Below are 19,290 nucleotides of genomic sequence, written 5' to 3'. Positions count from 1 at the left end.
CTGATAACAAAATGTTGTGGACCCCCACAAAATGGCACCTCATCAGTTACTAGAATGGCACTGGCACCCCCATTCCAGAAGTCCAAGGGAAGGACTCACACTGCTTCCTGTTCACCTTCCTTCAAAGGGAATCTGAATGGGATACCTGGCTGGAATCCCTGAAGGGACATACAGGCAAAGGGAAAATGCAGTCTAGTAAAAGTACATAAGGGGGTCAAAAGACCTTAAAGAGAGACCTGCTGTCTGCTAACTAGATATGAGAGCTTAGACATGCCTCACTTCTCAGTTTTATAGCTGATAGTAGAAGAATAAAATGAGAGATCATACTGTATGTAAAAGTATTTTTAAAAGTTAAAACAAATGGGTATGGTGTACATGCCTATAATCTCTGTTCCTGAGGGAGACAAAAGCTGGTGGATCACTTACTTAAACTCAGGAATTCCAAGTTGCAATAGAGTGAAGCTAACTGGGTGTCTGTACTTAGTCTAGGACCAAAATGGTGACCCTCCAAGAGTAGAATTGAGGAGGAACCACCAGGCTGCTTGAAGGAGGGGCAAACCAGCCCAAATTGGAAACAGAGCAAGTCAAAGCTTCCATGCCAATTAGCAGTGGGAGTGGGCTATGAGGGGCCACTGTACCTTCTAGCTTGGTTGAGATAAAGACCTAGTCTCAAAAGGAAAAAAAGCATTAAATTACTATACAAATGCATAATCATTCAGTCAATAAACATTCATTAAGTGCCTAAAATATGCCAGACACTGTGCTAAGCACGGAGGATATAAAGTTAAAGAACAGCACTTGCTTTTAAGGATTTCACAGTTTAATGGGAGAGACAATATGCAAACAATTATGTACAAAAACAAGCTATATATATGCAGGATAATTGGAAATCATCAACAGAGGAATGGCACAGGAATTAAAGGGCATCAAGAAATGCTTCCTGTCAAAGGTGGGATTTTAGCTGGGACTTGAAGGAAGCCAGGAGGCAGAAAGGAAGAAGGAGAGCATCCCACATATAGGAAATAGCCAGTGAAATTGCCCAAAGGTAGGAGATGGAGAGTCTTGTTCTAGAAACAACAAGAAGGCCAGTATAGGACTATTTCTTAATATTATCTTAGCTTCATCATGGTAGATCTAGAAGGGACTTCAGCAGCCATCTAGTCTAACTCCTTCACTTTACAAATGAAGAAACTGAGGCCCATGTCTACAAAATGAGGTTAGACTCAATGGCTTTGAGGGTGCTACCAGCTCTAAATATATGATCCTATGATACTAGAGATGTTAAGTGACTGACCAAGGTCAGACAAGTAAGAATAAGAGGTGAACTTGAACTCAGGTTTTCTGACTCCAGAATCTATGTTCTTTCTACTGTATTGTGCAGAGACTTATCATGTCAGCTCAGTTGGGCCTGGCTAGGCCTTTACCTAGGAGTCCTTTAGAAAAGACAAATAATATTCATTTCCCCTAAGTTTGTCCCTGTTGACCCTGAAGGTGACCCTGGACTCACTTGGACCCTTCTAGTGAAGGAGACTTTGCCCACCTTTGATGCCTCCCTATTTCAGGGCTATTTCTACTGCAATATAAGCTATACTGGGTGTCTCGAGTGTCTATTATCATCTGTTATTAAACATTTATTAAGCACCTACTACATGTACAGCATGTACCAAGGAAGACAAAAATTTGGATCAGAACCTCATGAAGTTTATAATCCAAGTACAGACAAAAACACAAAGGAGGACAATTATATTATGCAATAGTACATAAATATACTAGATAGATGCAAAATACAATACTTCTAGGTTCAGCCCTGATATGATTTCTGCTATTCCTACACTGTAGGGAAGATATTAGTCCCTCCCCTCTCCTCCCACCTTCTGCTGCAACCCCAGTCACTAGGATTCTTTCCTCCTCAACATAGATTTTGGACCATCTCTCCCTCCCACATTTCTGATTCTGTGACATCTTTCAATTATCCCCTACCACTAAACAGTGATCTAAGGCTCTAGCACAGATATCTCAATGAATGCTGGTGTCCTGGTTCCACATGGCATGACTTCAGGACAGAAGGACTGCCTCTTTCATTCAGCACTGCTTAAGGAGCCTTAGCATTCTCTTCTACATCAATCTCTCATAGGAGGCCACGTGGACTTCTTTCTGGCTATGCAATGGAGACAGCTTCCTAGAAAGTTCCCACTTCCAGTACTATGGACATCACTACCCCTCTTCTCCTGGGAACAAAGGGCCAAGATCAATGCTTTTGACAAATAAGTTTATAATCAGTGCTGACTGACTGATTCATCACCCTCTCAACCCTACCAGGAACAACAGGGGCAATTATAAACCTTGATTGTGGAGTTTATGGCTGGTAGGGATTACTACAACCATTAGATGTGGTCAAAACCAAGTGTTACAAAGCACTCAAAAGTTAGACCCCCCCCCCAAAGTAACCCCAGGGACAGGATTAGAGGAGCTCTATTAAAATCCTGTTTTTGCCACTTTCTGTTCGACCTTAGCAGGGGGGTACCGGTGCCAGCTCAAGGTAGAGCTGATTGTTAAATTTTCAGTGTGACTGTTTTCACCTCAGAAATAGTAAAGGCTACAAATCAGGCAATTATTTTTCGTTGCTGACCCTCTAAACTTTAGAAAGCAATGGATAAAATGTTAATAATGCAGACTATGTGTACATTTTCGCCCCAAGAGGGGGGACTTCAGCAAGTCACTTAACCTTTCTGGGCATAACCTCTCTAGTTCTTAAATCTATGACCTACAATCCTAGCACCTACCACCCCCACTGCAGAACCTGACATCCAAGACAATTTACTTACAAAGTGATCTGAGGCCTCATGATTACACATACTTTGCAACTGGTTCGCCTACATTCCCTTTCTGTTCCTTAAGACTTCCAATCTGGCCTGATTGGTCTCTCCTAGGAATTTAGAAAGGTTAAAGCTAGAAGCAACCATGGAAATAAGCTAATTCGATTCCCTCATTTATGAATATGAAAACAAAGTTCCAGGAAGTAAGTGACTTGCATTAGGCTCACATAGCAAGTTAACTGCAAAGCCAAGCTAAGAATCCAGATCTCCTGACCATGTGTTCAGTTCTCTTCCCATTCCAGCATTCTGCCTCTAAAAGCCAGGCCACTGGAAGGGAGAGAAGTCAAGATGTTGAAGATGAAGGGTGATCATGGAAGGAGGTCTTGGTCAAGCAGGAGCTAAGGAATGAAAGCTGGGTCAGCATATGGCCACTGGCTGTTAGACTGGCTTTTTTTTTAACTCACAGGAAGTAGAGCTGGCTCACTCCCTCTAACAAAGTGAAGCACCCACAAGTTTCACTTCTATTTTGACTCAGAGAAAGCAGGCTCCCCAAAGATTGTCAAAGAAAAGAAGAACCCAGAATGTAGACAACCATGGGCTAGAAAGCTCCTACAGAACTGCCAAGAATAGCGGCAAGTTTTTGTAGGACCCAATAGGTTCTTCCCTAGAGGAGGACCCAGGGCCTAGGGGAAAAGCCACACAAGTGCCAATATATTACTAGGTCAAGCCATAGTCCATGACCCTTAGTGCTTTGTAAGCAAGAGGTGTCCCTTTATCTCCTTCCTCCACACCCCCTGTAACCCTGGAATTAAGGGTTACTGAATAACCCAGTCAGATATAGGGGCAACTTGGCTGTTTGCAAATTATAAGCTGACGGTCCAGCTTCCTAGTTCTAGAAATGGAATTGTTTTATCATTCTACTTAAGATTTTGCACTAGAAATGTTTCCAGAGTTGGGAAAAGAGGAACAATCTATCTCAAAGTAACAGAGAAAAGGGACCTTGATCCCAGGAGATTAGGGAAGGTAGAAGTGGGAGGGGAGAACAGACTTAGTTGTCCTAGGGCCTGGGCAAGTTAAGCTGGATCTCCTTGCTAGATTCCTTCACTACCTTTTGTCACCTGGTCAGCTCGGCCAGTATCTCAAATCTTTCTCCCTTCCTCCAGGGACATGCACTATAGTCCCCCCAGCAACATAGTAGCCAGGGATGCCCACAGCACTGAAGAGTGAAGAGACTGGAAACAGCTGCCACTGATGAGGGCCCACTCCTATAGTTTCTAGCGGTGGAGGTTGAGTAGACATGTGCCAGGCAGGGGTAAATATGGCTGGGCAGATGCCAGAGAGGAAATTAACACCTGTCCATAGGTGTACCTATTCCAGTACTCAACAATTCTAGAAACTAGAAAGAAGAGATGAAAGGCTGAGCTCTGATAAAGCTCTGCCTACTAAGCCCCAGGGTCAACCAGAATAGCTTCCTAAAGAGAGGTTGGGTGGGGGGGAGGTGGTAAAAATTATAGCATAGACTAAAGCAAACCCTGGAAGACAAGCAGAACCAGTGACCCAATCTTTAGTTCACCAGTCCAAAAAAGTGGAAAAAGGATTGAATTCAGAATCTAAATCCAGGCTTTGTGACTTAGGAGCTGCAAGACCTTAAGCAAGTTCTTCTACCTTTCTGGGCCTCAGTTTCCTTATCTATAAAATGAAAGGGTTGGACTAGATCAGGGCTGGGGAACCTATGGCCTTGAGGCCACATGTGGCCTTCTAGGTCCTTGGGTGCGGCCTTTTGACTGAGTCCAAGTGTTACAGAACAAATCCTTTTATTAGGGGAATCTGTTTTGTGAAGTTTGGATTCAAAGGGCTACACTTGAGGACCTAGAGGGCCACATGTGGCCTCAAGGATGCAGGTTCCCTACCCCTGGACTAGATTGTGTCTAAAGTCTCTTCCAGTTCAAAATCCAAAATTCTCAGAATGATTCTTCTAAAGCCAGGCCAGGCCAGGCCAGGCCAGATGAGGACTGAAAAGGCAGCCCTGGTAAAATGTACAAGACCTTTTTGGGACAATCAGCCCAGAGTATGCTCAGTCAGTCACTCTTTCTCTTCCCCTAACCAGAACTCTTATGTCCTATCTATTCCTATGGCACACAGAACCAGGCTAGATAGAGAAGGCCACAGGCCTAGCCCTGAACACAGCCTTTCCCAGGAAGAGAATTCAAGATTCTTTTAAGTAGGTTCACAGGAAAGCAAGGAAAATAATTACAGTGACAAAAACAGCAACAGCTAGAATTATATAGAGTTTTAATTAGTATTAGTCGTACATTACAGATGAGCAAATGGAAGCAGGCAAAGGTTAAGTGACTTGCCCAGGAGCACACAACTAGTAAATGTCTGAGGAAGGATTCAAATTCAGGTCTTCCTAACTTCCTGCACCACCTATGAGGAAAAATTTGAAGAACTAGGAACGATTATTTTGTCTAAAGAAGGAAAGGCTGAGCTGGAGAGAATCTGAATCATAAACCGTCTGTGCCTAAGTAAGGACTACCATAAAAATATGACCAACTATACCCCATTTCCATCCAGGACAGAATGAAAGAACTTTAGCTGAAGCTTCAGTCTGAGGATTCAGTTCAGACAACTGAGAGAACTTCTAGACAGTGAGCATTGGCAGGCGTAGAATAGGTGACAAGAGACTAAGCCATTAAATCTTCAGATGATCAGTCCAGGCCTAGAAGGGACCTAAAAGTCTATGCAGTATGAGTCCCTCATGAGATTCCCAGATGTAGTGTTCTCTGTGAAGGGCTTTAAAATAAGGTAAACCTTCACCTCTCTGTGATGATGGAAGCAGGTGTCTGTCTTGAGGCCAGGAGATGACCTCTTAAAATCCTTTTCAGAATTCTGTGGAAATCTAAGCTCTAAACTCTAAGCTATCTGAGCCTTCTCTCCTGTCCCAGCACATACACTATACTCAAATCTCCCTACCATGGTGTAATAGAAAAGTTCTCAAATGAAAAGCATTCTCACAACAAGCATTTATTAAGCTATGTGCCAGATGTTGTGTTAAGAGCTGGGGATATAATGACAGAAATGCTCCAACTCTCAAAGCAGACATTGTAATGGGGGATACAATATATACAACATATATAAATATATATGAATACACACAAAATAAATACAAGCTAGTTTGAAGAGGAAAAGCGCTAAAGCCTATTTTCTGGTTATAGGAAACATGTATGGCCATGAGCAAGTCACAGTCTCAACCTCACTGGCCTCATCTAAAAAAATGGATCTTCACTACCTACCTCATAGGATTGCTGTAAAGAAAATATTTTGCTAACCTCAAAACACAATTTGTTATTGTTCAGTTGTGTCCAACTCTTAGTGACCCCATTTGGGGTTTTCTAGGCAAAGACACTGGAGTGGTTTGTAATTTCCTTCTCCAGTTCTTTTACAGATGAGGAAACTGAGGCAAACAGGGTTAAGTGACTAGTACAGGATCACACAGCTAGTGTGTGAAGCCAGATTTTAACTCAAAGATGAGTCTTCCTGACTCCAGTCTCAGCACACTATCCACTGCACCATCTAGCTGCCCCCAAAGCACAATAGAAATGTATAGTTATTATTATCATCATTTTTATTGTTTTCATCATCATCACTGTCATCATCATCCTAAGAGAAAGAAACCTCACAAGGACTGTTTCATTTTTGCCTTTTACTCCCACTTCTTAACATGACACCTTGCACAGTTGAATTTGATTAAAATCCTTATCTGTCCGGAGAAGGATTTATGCATTCATTCATTTATTTATCTACTCATTTTTTATCATTTCTTAAGAACCTACTCAATTCCAAGATGAGGCAAAAAGGCAGATGTCAAAGGAAGATAACCACAGTTCCCAGTGCCTTCCCTGACACCGCCCCCCACCCCACCCCAATCTCCCTAGCCCTGGGGCTCCTGATCTCTGTCTTCAGCAATTCCACTGCCATTCGGATTCTGCTCAATCTCCTCTCTAAGCGCATCACAGAAGACAGAACCATCAACTTTCACAACCAAATTAAGACCCCTTTTCCTTAAGGTCTGACTGGACAGGGTACACCACATGGTCAGTCCCCACCCCCTGCTTCCACAACTAGCTGTGAGGCCCCAGACATTTATGTATATGAACCTCTATGCTGAGTGGAATAGAAAACAGGAAGCTGGGGTGGGGGAGGAGAGGAGAGGAGAGGAAGTACAGGAGGCAGCTGATGGAAAGGACTTCATTTAATCACGAGAGCTGGGGTGCTGGGGACACTGTCATATCCATGAGCCATAAGCTCATCAGCCTTTCCATCTTTTCATGTGGAAATCTAGCCAAAAGAAGTCCCTCTCCTGCATCTTCAGAGGACCCCATGATTGTGGGAACACCTAGGCCAAGGAAATCTTTTTTTTAGTAGCACTAGCAAGGCCTTATCAATTAGGAAATGCTGGGTCCTGGCAGGAATGTAAGACTTGGAGTCTAAGGACTGAGGCTTAAATTCCAACTCTACCACTTACCGTCTCTGTCGCCTCAGGCAAGTTACTTAACCTCTCTGGGCCTAAGTTTCCTCATATGTAAAATGAGGGAGTTGGAGCAGATGACATCTAGGATTCCTTCCAGTCCTGAATCTATGATCCTGTGATCTTCAAAATGACCACAGAAGTCAGAGAGGAAACCAGTATGGCTCTTGTCTGGGTCCTCTAAAATGAAATGAGATTCAGTATTCGGGCTTTCAGAAAACAGATTCATTTACATCAACTACCCAGCCCTGATCTTCTCTGAAGAAGAGAATTAAAATGGGCATTTCCAGCCTCTAGCTGTGTCTATCTTACCTTCTTCCCCCTTCCCTTTACTGCTGAACTCAGTGAAATTCTTTCTTTCTCCTTCCCAATCATCTCCTATCTAAACCTTTATAGCCTATGCCCAATGGAGATGAGTTGGGTAAGACATAGGCCAAAAAGACACACAAATCTCAACCATACAGATCTTCAGAGGCACTCCAACCAGCTTACCCCCAGACGGTGGTGTGGCAGGCAGCTGGTCAGGCTCAATATTAATGAATGCCAAGGTCTTCTATTCCTCCCAGATAATGACTGATGTGCCATCAATCACCCTGTCTGGGTACTAAGGCTCTCACAGCTGACACTAGATGCCACCTAACACAGAGACCAAAAACAGAGACGATCAGATGATCAGAAACTGTCCACCTGCCCCAGGTGAGCATCATTTACATACAGATGATCTCCACATCTCCAGAGAAAGTATAACAGGGGAAACCTTCTTGGAAAGAACTCTGACCTTAATTGGTTCTAATTACTCCCGCATAGAGGACATTCCACAATCAGATTCCAACCTCCAGCTTTACTTCTAACACTCCCATAAACTAATCCTACAAACTACACTGAAACTCAACTTCCAGCTCTTTCCTAAACACACCTGGCATTTGCATGCAATCTCAGGGGCTTGGGGTATGCCACTCCCTAGGCCAGCATAGTTACTTCCTTCTGGCACCTTTTTGCAATCCACACCCCTCCAATTTTTCACACCATATTTCTATCTACTAAAATTCTATTAATTCTCAATAGACCAACTCAAAAAGTCAGGAAAGAGAAGAGGTCTTTACCTCTCCTGAATTCCCCTACAGCATAGTACATACATACATCCTGGGCTACTTACTATATTCTCCTTTGTATAGCAGTTATTTAAATGTAAATACCACTTCCCCAACCAGAAGGTAACTTTGAAGGCAGGGAACTATGGACATACGCATTTCTTTAACACCTCCCCCTCCCCCCCCCCAGTTTTAGTACATATTAGAGATGCCATGAATACTTGTGGAATGAACATATGAATAAAATGAAGATGAGATAAATAGTTAGTATTTAAATAGCTGGGTTTGCAAAGAGCTTTACATATTCTATCTTACCACAACCCAGTGAGGTAGGTAGTGCTCATTATACTGTGAGTAAACTGAGTCTGTGAGAAGTTAAGAGACTAGTTCAGGGTTACACCTGTCTGAGGCAAGATTCAAACTTGGTTATTCCTGACTCCAAGTCCAAAACTATCCACTGTGCCACCTAGCTGCCTCTAGCTGGGAATGCCCTCAAATAACTCCTAGAGGACACATTGGCCAAGAAAACAGGTACCCCTAGCAAGGCTACTAGTGTTTGCACATAGGAGTGGAGGGAGAGACAAAATGATGCTGTACATTTTGCTTGGAGACTTCAAATTTCCATTTACCCCAGTGCTTCTGTATCTTCTTCCTGCCCTAGAAAAGTTATTCCACCCAATGGCTAGGCTCAAGCCTTTCTTTACCTTTCCCCCTTCCAACCCTAAGCCTTCCCTTTAGCTCTTCAGCCCTCTTCTAAAATCAAGAGTTCTCCTCCCCTTAGTGCAACCTTGCCCATGCCTCTGATAGAGCCATTTACCTGGGAGCAATAAAGAAAAGAATGAAGAATTTATTATCCAGGGAAAAAATGAAAAGGGGGAAGGATAGAGGGGATCTAGCATTTCCAGACTTCAAACTATATTATAAAGCAGCAATCATGAAAACATTTGGTATTGGCTTAAAAATAAAAAGTGGATAAAGGAACAATCTAGACAAGAGAGAATGAGAAACAATGGAATTCAATAACCCCATCTTTAATAAAACAAACATTAATAACTTAGGAAAGAACTCCCTAGTTGATAAAAACTATTGAAAATTAAGTAGAAAGCAATTTGGGAAAAATTACACTCAGACCAATAACTTAAAACATCTTCCAAAATAAATTATAAATGGATATGTGAGCTTAACTTCAAAAATTATAACATAAAAAATTAGAAGAGAAGCAGATCAAATAGCTGTGGGTAGGACAAGCATTTTTTAACCAAATAAAGGATAAAAACCAAGATAAATAATAATTTGTCAAAGATAAAATAGATATAATGTATAAATCAATAAGGGAAAACTTCTACACAAAATTTAAATCACCTAGGATAAGAAGGGAAGCAAAGGGCAAAAAAAAAAAATCATCATACCGCATTTCTGAAATAAGGGTCAGATGTTGAATATATATAGACAATAAATTATAACTAAGCCAAAACACTTTTCCCTAGTATATTAGTAGTCAAAAATATGAACAAACAGGTCTCAAAAGAATTGCAAACTATTAACAGCCATAGGAAAGGACGCTCCAAATCACTAACAATAAGAGAAATACACATCAAAACCACCCTGGGGCTTTACTTCACACCCAGAAAATTAGCAAAGATGATAAAAGACAGGGATAGTCAATGTTGGAGGAGTTGTGGGAAGATAGGCACAGAAGTACAGCCATCGCTAGATCTGTGAATCAATATAAACATTTAGAAAAGCAATTTGGAATTATGCAAATAAAGGGACTAAAATGTCCATAGCCTTTGACCCAGAGATTCTACCACCGGCTTATGCCTCAAAGAAGTATAAGAATAAAGTCCCTATACAAGCCAAAATATTTATAGCAGCATCTTTGTGGTAGGAAAGAACTGGAAACAAAGTAGATGATCACTCATCATCATGTTATATGATGCAATAGAACATTATTCCATGCTGCTGGAGGAAGATAGGTGGCACAGTGGATAGAGCACTGGGTCTGGTATCAGGAAGACCTGAGTTCAAATTCAACTTCAAATACTTAGTAGTATGATTATGATCCTGGGCAAGTTTCTTAGTCTTAATCTGTCTCAGTTTCCTCAATTGTAACATGGGGATAATAACAGCACCTATCTCACAAAGTAGGGTTCTAGTGGGGATCAAATGAGATAATATTTGTAAAGTGCTTAGTATATTCTCTGGCCTTCAGTAGGAGTTATGCACTTATTCCTTCTTCTTCATTGCGACCCTTCCTCCCCCCAAACAACAAACATGACAAATACAGAGTAGGAAAAGATTTACACAATGTTACATAAAGTGAAGTAAGCAGAGACAAGAAAACAGTACACATAATAAATATAAAAATATAAATGGAAAGAACCACAGAAGAATTAAAAGTGAGTGTTGCGAAACTACAAAGAACAAGCTTGACTCCCAAAGAAGATAAAATAAGGCTCCACCCCAATCCAGTTCCCTTGCAGAGCTGGGAGGTCTTCTGGGAGGTCTTCTAGCACATTGCACATATTTTCAGAGTTGTCTGATGTATTAGTCAATTTTGTTGATTTCCCCATTTTTTTCTTTAAAATATTATTTGTTATATGGAATAGCACTTTGGGAGTTTAGCAGAGGGAAGGCTACTGGGAGTAAAAAAAAAAAGACATCCATAAAAATTAATTTAAAAAGAACCCTTTTATTATTCCATTACTATGTGCAAAGAAAAGAAGCAAGCTTAGCAATAAGGTCTCACAGAGGGCTAACCTCTTGCCTTATTTCAGGTTCCATTTCTGCTTTCAGCCTGACAACTACGCTCATACCCCATAACATTGACTGTGAGAGGGAATCATAAGAAAGATTTCTGGACTTGGTGGCAGTGGCTTTGTAACTAAAGTAGCTAAACTTCGTTTTCCTTAAATTGGGAATAATAACCTATGTATTGCCTTGTCACAAAAGTGTTATAAAGTTTCAACTAGGACAAGGTGTGTACAACATTGTATCACTGTAAAGCTTTATGTAAACTTGGGTTATGATGATACTACTTATTTGAAACAATGCATAATTACCTCATATTTTTACCTTTGGGAGTATGTGTATATGACAAGGACTGTGTTTATCTCTTGCATCTCTCACAGCCCCAATTCTGTCTTAGACATAGTCACAGGAGGCATTAAATATTTGTGGCTTGATTCTAATCTGTTACCCTTCAGAGTTTAATATATCCCTTTGCCACACAGCCCAAACACCTGAAAATCTTTGTGATGCCTAAAGCTCTCCAGAGAGAGATTCTACAAAATAACCTTTAAGAATACTATGAGAAAATCTTTCCTTTTTTTCTTCTACCCTAAATCTTCTCCATTGCAGATTATCTGTTCTTTCAAAGGTCTGGAAGTGTCCAATCAGGGCAAGTGAATCTAGTAGATAGGCTTTCCTATCAACTCCCTTTTGACCAGCAGAGCACTCACTCAGTTTATGACAACTTCTCTATTGGTTTGGAGGTCGTGCCTCCCTGCACTGGATTTCAGAGTTGATCAGAGATCAGAGATCTGCCAATAATCAAGCTGCCCCAGATTTGTATTTACACAAAGCCCAGCAAAGGCCCAGCTCCCCTATCAGATATTGCCCCCAGGTTCCTTCCAGGGACTGAAGAAGATGGAATAACCTGCAATTCACTCCCAATGATCACACAGAAACAGTGTGGGCAGATGCCTTTTCCTGATCTGCAGATTATGCTGCCAGGATTCCTTTGGACCATCCTGGTCCAGGGGGATGAAAAACAAACCAAACAATAAATGAAATTCCACCTTCCTCTATAGTGTTTTTGAAGTTGTAGGGTTTAGCCTCCAAAAGATCCCGGGGATCAAGACAGAGGGAAAAATCTAGATAGCAATTCCAGGCTCCCAGGATCATCCGCCCCCAAGTTCCCAAACCATATCGATTGTTGTTTCCAAAGGGGCTAGGCATATGTGAGATCAAAGTCAAGTCTCAATTCAAATAACATTAAATTCTGGAATTATATCTGCTTCTTCCTAACTTGTAAACCTTCCCCAAAGCAGGATCCAGGATTTATTTTAACTGTCTAGCTATGCTTATGGATTGTTCCCAGATCCGGAACAAAATATTTGTGCACCTTAGCAAACCTTGAAAACTGAATCCCTTTGTGTTACTATCTACTGGAGGCTTTGACCTTTCCCGGTAACAGATGGAACTTAACATCAGGAAATAAATACCCAGGGGCTTTAGAAGGTAAATAAAACCCTTGCATTCATCCATAGTCTACCCTAGAGGTGGCTCCCTACCTTGCCAGCCACTAGTCCCTAGTTCTGCCTATCTCTCTGACTTCTGGTGAATCTAAATCCTTCTCTAAAATTTGACCAGCTCACTTTGATTATTTGAAGACTGGGTAACCTGAGGAGCTTCCTGAGGTGAAGATATATTCAGCTGGTCTGACAGAAATACTGGAAGACTAGGGGCCCTCGAAAGATAGCAGTATGTGCATATGTGTTGGCAGGAAAGTCTATTAGAACATCTTGCCCTACTACTTCCCTGAGAGGCAAATGTGGGGTAGTAGAAAGGTGCTGAACAGCTAGGTGTATAAGGGATAGTGTCGGACCTGGAGTCAGGAAAACTCATCTTGCTGAGTTCGAATCTGGACTCAGACACTCAGCTGTGTAACTTAGCAAGTCACTTAACCCTGTTGGCTTCAGTTTCCTCATCCATAAAATGAGTTGGAGAAAGAATGGCAAATCACTCCGGTACCTTCGCCAAGAAAATCCCAAATGGAGTCACGAACAGTCAAGACACCACTAAAAACTACTGAACAACAAAGAAAGGTGCTGAACTTTGGAGTCAGGAGTCCTGACCCAAAATTCAGATCTTTGCTACCTGTGTGATCTTGGATAAGTCATTCTCTGAACATTTTTCTCATCTGTAAAACGGGGATAATGTACTATTGACCTTATAGAGTTGTTTTTAAGAAAGCGCTTTGTAAACCTTAACGCACCATACAAACCTGTACTGCAGCTGTGGCTGCGGCTGCTGTTGCTGAGGCTGCTGTGCTTAGCCAATTTCTAGTGCTTGATCAAGTGAACGATGGATTTTTTTTTTCCGGGAAATAGATTTGTCCTTCCCATTCCCCAATCCCCCGTGGCTAGAGGAGCCAAGTAAGTCGAATTAACCAAATACTGGCAATTAGTTGGTGAGGGCCAAGCAGAGAAGCAGGAGCTACATAACCGGGTGATAAATCTGCGCTCTGTTGGGATGTTTCTGCCTTCTAATCAATAGACACTAGGCTCCCAGGCGAGTCAATTCACGTCTCATCTGCATCGACTCTCCACCTCCGCCTTACTCCTCCTCCCCTATTCGACAGTTTTATTCAATCAGAAGCCAAGACAGCAAAAAACTGGCCGAGCAGAACTCCAACAAGCTATCTCAAGCACTTCCACTGCAGCCTGAGTTTCCCTGCCGGTAGGTTGTGACTCGAAGACAGTAGCCTATGTGCTTGGGAATCATCAAGCAGAAGGGTGCCTAGATTACCATCACCCTCACCCCGAGGATTTCCACTACCCGCTCCCAGAGCGCGCTACACCCACACGTCCCAACCCTGCAATTTCAAGGCTCGGGCTCAGACCGGCCGCGGATCCGCGCTGTCTTACTTAGACAGCGGGCCGAGATACCTATCAGGGGACCACGAAAGGCTACATCTACGGTGATTCTCGAGCCAAGGCGGGGCATACCTGGGAAGAGGCTAGAGAGGCCCGGCGTTTGCAGACTCCAAGTTGCGGGCCCCGCGGACCGGACCCCACCTCCTCCCCCGGAGCCCCACTCACCAGCTGTCCCTGGAGAAGGCGCGAAGGAGCCAGATGCCGGGAGCTAGGGAGCTCCGCATGGTGCGCAGACAAGTGGACCGGCCACTACCCTAAAGTGGAAGAAAAAGCAGGTGCCGGAGAGCCGGGAAAGTTTACAGAACTGAGGCCGCTCAGCTGGATTTAAATGCACCGCGGGCTTGGCCCGCCCCGGACCCTAAGCCAAAAGTTAGCCGACCCGGCCCCCTTGCTTTGTCCCGCCCCTTGACTGTTCCCCCAGGGGCTGAATCAGGGCCCAACTGCTCCGCCCCAACCCCAGCCCTCTCTGCTCTCATAACCCTCCCCCGCATCCCTACCTCCTCGACCAGCTCGGGTTAATTCCCTCGGCCTTTACTTTAGCCTCGCTGGCTCTGGGGCCTAAGAACCTCTGATGTCTCCCTCTCCCATTCCACCCCGGAGCCGCTACAATCTCTGGCCTGACTATTGGGGAGCCTGCTGAAGTAAGCATTCGCTTTCCCGTAAAGTGCTTGCCCTGCATCCAGATCCATGGTCCTATCCCTTTCCAAACCCTCGCCAGAAAAGCAAGGCACAGGATGTTTCCCGGGTGGGACAGAGGAAACTAAGGCACAAAAACCTGGGTTTGGAAAAGCTGAGTTATGCCATGATTAAAGCGGAATTAGAATGCCCAGCTTTTGCTCTAGAATTAGAGCTGAAGGGACCACAGAGGTCATCTAGCACCACCACCCCCATTTTACAGATGAGGAAACTGAGGCCCAAGAAAGTTAGTGTATGTACATCCTCATAGCTGGTAGAAGAACCATTCCTCTTCACTCTATAACACTCTGAAGGGGTTCAGGGACACCAAAAGAGACAAAAGAGGGACCTGTGGGTTCCTGGGGGAGAAATGCATCTGTAAAGTGGATTCTAGATTGTGGGGAGGGGATGTGAAGCTTTTAGGGGCTGAGTTCCCACACAACAGAAGCAATGGTAGAACACATACACACACAGAAACTGTCTACAGAACTATGGGGTGAAGAGGAGAGAAACAATTTACTACTTCCCCCTCCTATTGCCCCTCTCCCCCACCTCCTGGAAATGATGAAGGAAAGTACGTTGGGTTCCCAATTGCAAGCACTCCACCCATAAGGCTTAAAGGCCCTGAATGATGGGTTTGGCTGACACTAGCCCCATAGGGCCAAGTAGAAAAAGAATATTAAGAGTTATAAACTCAGTGGGTAAACACTGGACAGGTAGCAGCATGGGCATAGAGGTGAAAACAAAGGAGGCAATCCAGGAACAGGAGCTAGAGGGATAGGTAGAGAAGGAAAGAGTGGACAGAAGTGGGACAGGAGGCATTGAAGAAGGGAGGAATCAACTGTAAAATAGGGAGGGTTGGGGCAGAAAGGGAGAAAAAGAAGTTTAAAAAGGGTTCTCTTTTGGGAGAGGGAAGATTGCTTAGCTTTGGGTCAGTAGCAGCTAATACTGCAAAAAGGCCTCGAGGAAAGTAAATGGAGAAGGAGGGGTGGTAAAGAAAACATGAGAGTGGGCAGCATATAAAACATTTAATAGAGTAATGGGTACTGATATTTCATGAAATAGCTTAGTGCCAATAAAGTCAAAGGAAGACTGAAGATAGAATACAAGTGGTCCAGGGAGGTTAGAGGCTAAAGCTATTGGAAAAGCCCTTGGGAAAGGAGGATTATGGAAGAATAACACAGCTTGGACAGTAGAATATAGAAATAAAATTCAGAGGAACCACCCAGACATAAGGTGAAATTCCAAATATTTTAAACTAGAAAAAAGTTTCAATTCACCCTTTTTCTTATGCTAAGGAACCCTCTAACAAACCTGGGCTTGTTTTATCTGTAAAATGGAGGAGTTGGGCTTCCTCCTTCTGCCTTTATTAAAGATGGGAGCAACAGTATATCTGCCTCAATTATACAGAGTAAAGACCCAGATTATCAGCACACACAAATAAAAACAGAAATTAGATAAGCCTTTTAAGTCTTTAATAATTTTAGACCTTTTGACTAATTTCTTTAACTGCTGAGTCAAGTGGGTACACGCTTGTTTCTACTTTTGTTCTCAGTACAGTAAAAGATTCATTTATAATGGATTGAGAAGGGGAGGGAGAACATTTATTAAGTGGCTACTATATGCCAGGCACATTGCTAAGCGCTTTATAGCATGTCATTTGATCCTCATAATACCCCTGGGAAGTAGGTACTTATGATCCCATTTTACAGTTGAGGAAACTCAGGAAGACTCAAGCAAATAATAAGGGTCTGAGGTCAAATTTGAACTCAGGTCTTCCTGACTCAGCACCCTATCCACTGTACCACCTAGCAGCCTCAGAACAAGGATGACATGAGTTCAAGTCCCATCTCTGCCACTGCTGGCTGTGTGACCTTGGACAAATCACTTAACCTCTCAGCCAACTAGGCAACTCACTAAAACTGTAAATTGCAAAGAAGTTGCTTAGGTAGAGGGAGGTTTCTCACCAGACAGTTCCCGGTTCCAGTGAAATCACAAGACCAGTCCTCAACTCCATAATGGCTACAAATAAAATAATTCAGTTACCATCACTAATGGATCTAAGATGTTGGTATAGATAGGAATAAAGACCCTAAAAAGAGCCACAGGTTGGGTTTCTTATTCAGGATTCTTAAGCAAGTCAGTTCCTAGAGGGTAGGAACTATGTTTTATTTCACTTTGGTATTTCCAGTGCTTAGCAAGGTGCATTATACATAATAGGCACTTTAGTCTCACATCTGGCCATGGCACTGAAGTGACACTAGGTTCTCAAAGACAATGCCAGATACCACAAACTCTGGTAGCAGACAATGGAAAAATACAGACCTGACAATGGCCCATATGTCAGCAAATCTGTCATCCAAGTTCCAGCCTAAGTTTGGAGAAGTCATCAAGAGCTTCTGAACATAAAGTCCTTATAGAGACTTTCTAGTCCTCGTTGGTCACTGGGCAATGAAGGTTTGGATTTTTCTTTTGGCTTTTATTTTTCTATAACAACTCATTAAAGCATGGAGGAGGCTGTTGGCTGCATTTGTAGGAGTACCCACATGGATGAAATTACAGATCCTTGAAGTCATGATGTGAAAGTGTGTTCATTCAGATACTGTCAGCATTAAATGATCTCATCTCTTTCTTGCCACTGAATTCCACCCACCCAGTGCTCTTGACAGCTGAGTGGACAAGGTGATCAAGCATCCAAAACTGAGTTTGATTCAAATGAGTCCTAAACCCAGGACAGAAAGGCTTTATAGAGAAAACTCCAGATGATGTGGCTGGTCAAGAGAAGGAATAGGTGACACAGTGGATACAATGCTGGCCCTGCAGTCAGGAGGACCTGAGTTCAAATTTAGCCTCAGTTGTGTGACCCTGGGCAAGTCACTTAGCTGTGTTTGCTTCAGTTTCCTCATCTGCAAAATGAGCTAGAGAAGGAAATGGCAAACCACTACAGTATCTCTGCCAAGAAAACCCCAAATGGGGTTACAAAGAGTTGGACATGACTAATCAAATAAAAAGTAATAACTATATATACAAATATATGTATACACATATATGCTCTCAGAGACATCATTAATAGCAAATGTCTGTGGAAGCACACTAAAATGAGGCAATCCCCTTGGAAAGGAGTCACTTTATTTCAGCGTACTAAAGACAGGGTCCATTTACCCATCTATAAAAATGAGAGGCCTGGACTAGCTCATCTCGAGGGTCCCTTTCAGCTATGGATCTTTCTCTCCTGAATTCCAGCATTACATAGCCAATTGCCTGTGAAACATCACTATCTCCATTAGCACTTCAGACTCTGCATACTCAAAACAGAACTCATCCTGTTCTTCCAGCTGTCTTCTCCTCCAAAAAAATCTATCTCTCCTCTAAACTTCCCTTTCTCTGATGATGAGACCATCATCATCCCAGTCACTCAGGTTCCCAAAATCACCCATCCTTTGACTCTTCTCACTCTTTCACATCCCTCCTTCCCTCATATTCTTGGGTGAAATTACAAGAGAGGAAAAAAAGATTAAAATTTGGTAGTGAAAGAAGTAAAGGACTCAGGTAGGGCTGAGTATAACTTCTGATTTCTCTAGCTAGAATACAAAGGTAAAATGGCAGTTTGGAATCTCTGTGAAGGATGGAAATAGGGCACCTCAAGTCACTAATTTAACAAATCTGAATGCCTGGTTTTGAGAAAGGAATAGAACCCTACTGATTATCCATCCCAGTACCCTGATTTTACTGAGTCCCAGAGAAGCTGTGACCTGCCCAAGGCCACATAGCTAGTTAATTGAACCATAAAGAATCCTGGTATCTTTATGCTTAGTACAGTATTCCTTCTGATCATATCCCACCCTGTCCCACACCCTATTCAATCAATTCCAGTGGTTCCCTATTGCCTACAAGCTCAAATATAAAATCTTCTGTTTGGCTATTTAAGTTCTTTATAACCTGGCCTTTTCCTACCTTTCCAATCTTCCTGGACCTTACTTTTTCTTCTGATCCACCCTCCATCCCCACACCCTGCAATTTTGTAATACTGACTTCCTTGTCATTCATTAGACATAACACTCCATCTCCCAGCTCTAAGCATTTTTTATAATTTTAAATAAGAAGTGTATTTAAATAATAAGATGCTTGACTTGAATGGAAAACTATCTAGGATCAATTTCTTTATAATAATTTATCCCTACTGAGATACAGAGATTGCCTTAATGTAACAGCTGCATACAAAAAAGTTGTAAAATCCTCCTTGGTTTTACAATGATAAAAGACAAACATTGAAATTATCCAATCAAACAAAGTATGCAAAGATTTTTGTGGGTTTTTTGTGTTGTTGTTAAACAGTGAGAGCAAATTATCTTACTGGAAATATAAAGATAAAAGCTGAATGAGCATGCCACTAATGGAGAAAAGGGATATTTTCACAGAACCAGTTTGTTTTTTCCCCTCCCCTTCTCCATTTGATGTTGATCAAAACATACCGTCAGCCATTTAGTTAAAAAAATAACAATGCATTATCCTTGTGCACA

At 42.4% G+C, this 19,290-nt stretch overlaps 1 protein-coding gene across 1 annotated transcript in view; it reads right to left on the bottom strand.

Moving 5' to 3' along the window:
- Window positions 1–14,365, bottom strand: part of LOC118835361 (glucose-6-phosphate exchanger SLC37A2-like) — a 31,332-nt gene extending 16,967 nt beyond the window's left edge. Inside the window, exon 1 of the mRNA XM_036742552.1 lies at window positions 14,261–14,365. Coding sequence (XP_036598447.1) covers window positions 14,261–14,319 — 59 coding nt within the window. The 5' untranslated portion in view covers window positions 14,320–14,365. The remainder of the gene's footprint in view (window positions 1–14,260) is intronic.
- Window positions 14,366–19,290: the final 4,925 nt, after the last annotated feature.

The sequence above is a fragment of the Trichosurus vulpecula genome, chromosome 2, assembly GCF_011100635.1.
Source record: "Trichosurus vulpecula isolate mTriVul1 chromosome 2, mTriVul1.pri, whole genome shotgun sequence".
Taxonomy (NCBI): domain Eukaryota; kingdom Metazoa; phylum Chordata; class Mammalia; order Diprotodontia; family Phalangeridae; genus Trichosurus; species Trichosurus vulpecula.
Note: the sequence above shows the minus strand (reverse complement) of the source record. Positions and strands in the feature narration are given on the sequence as shown.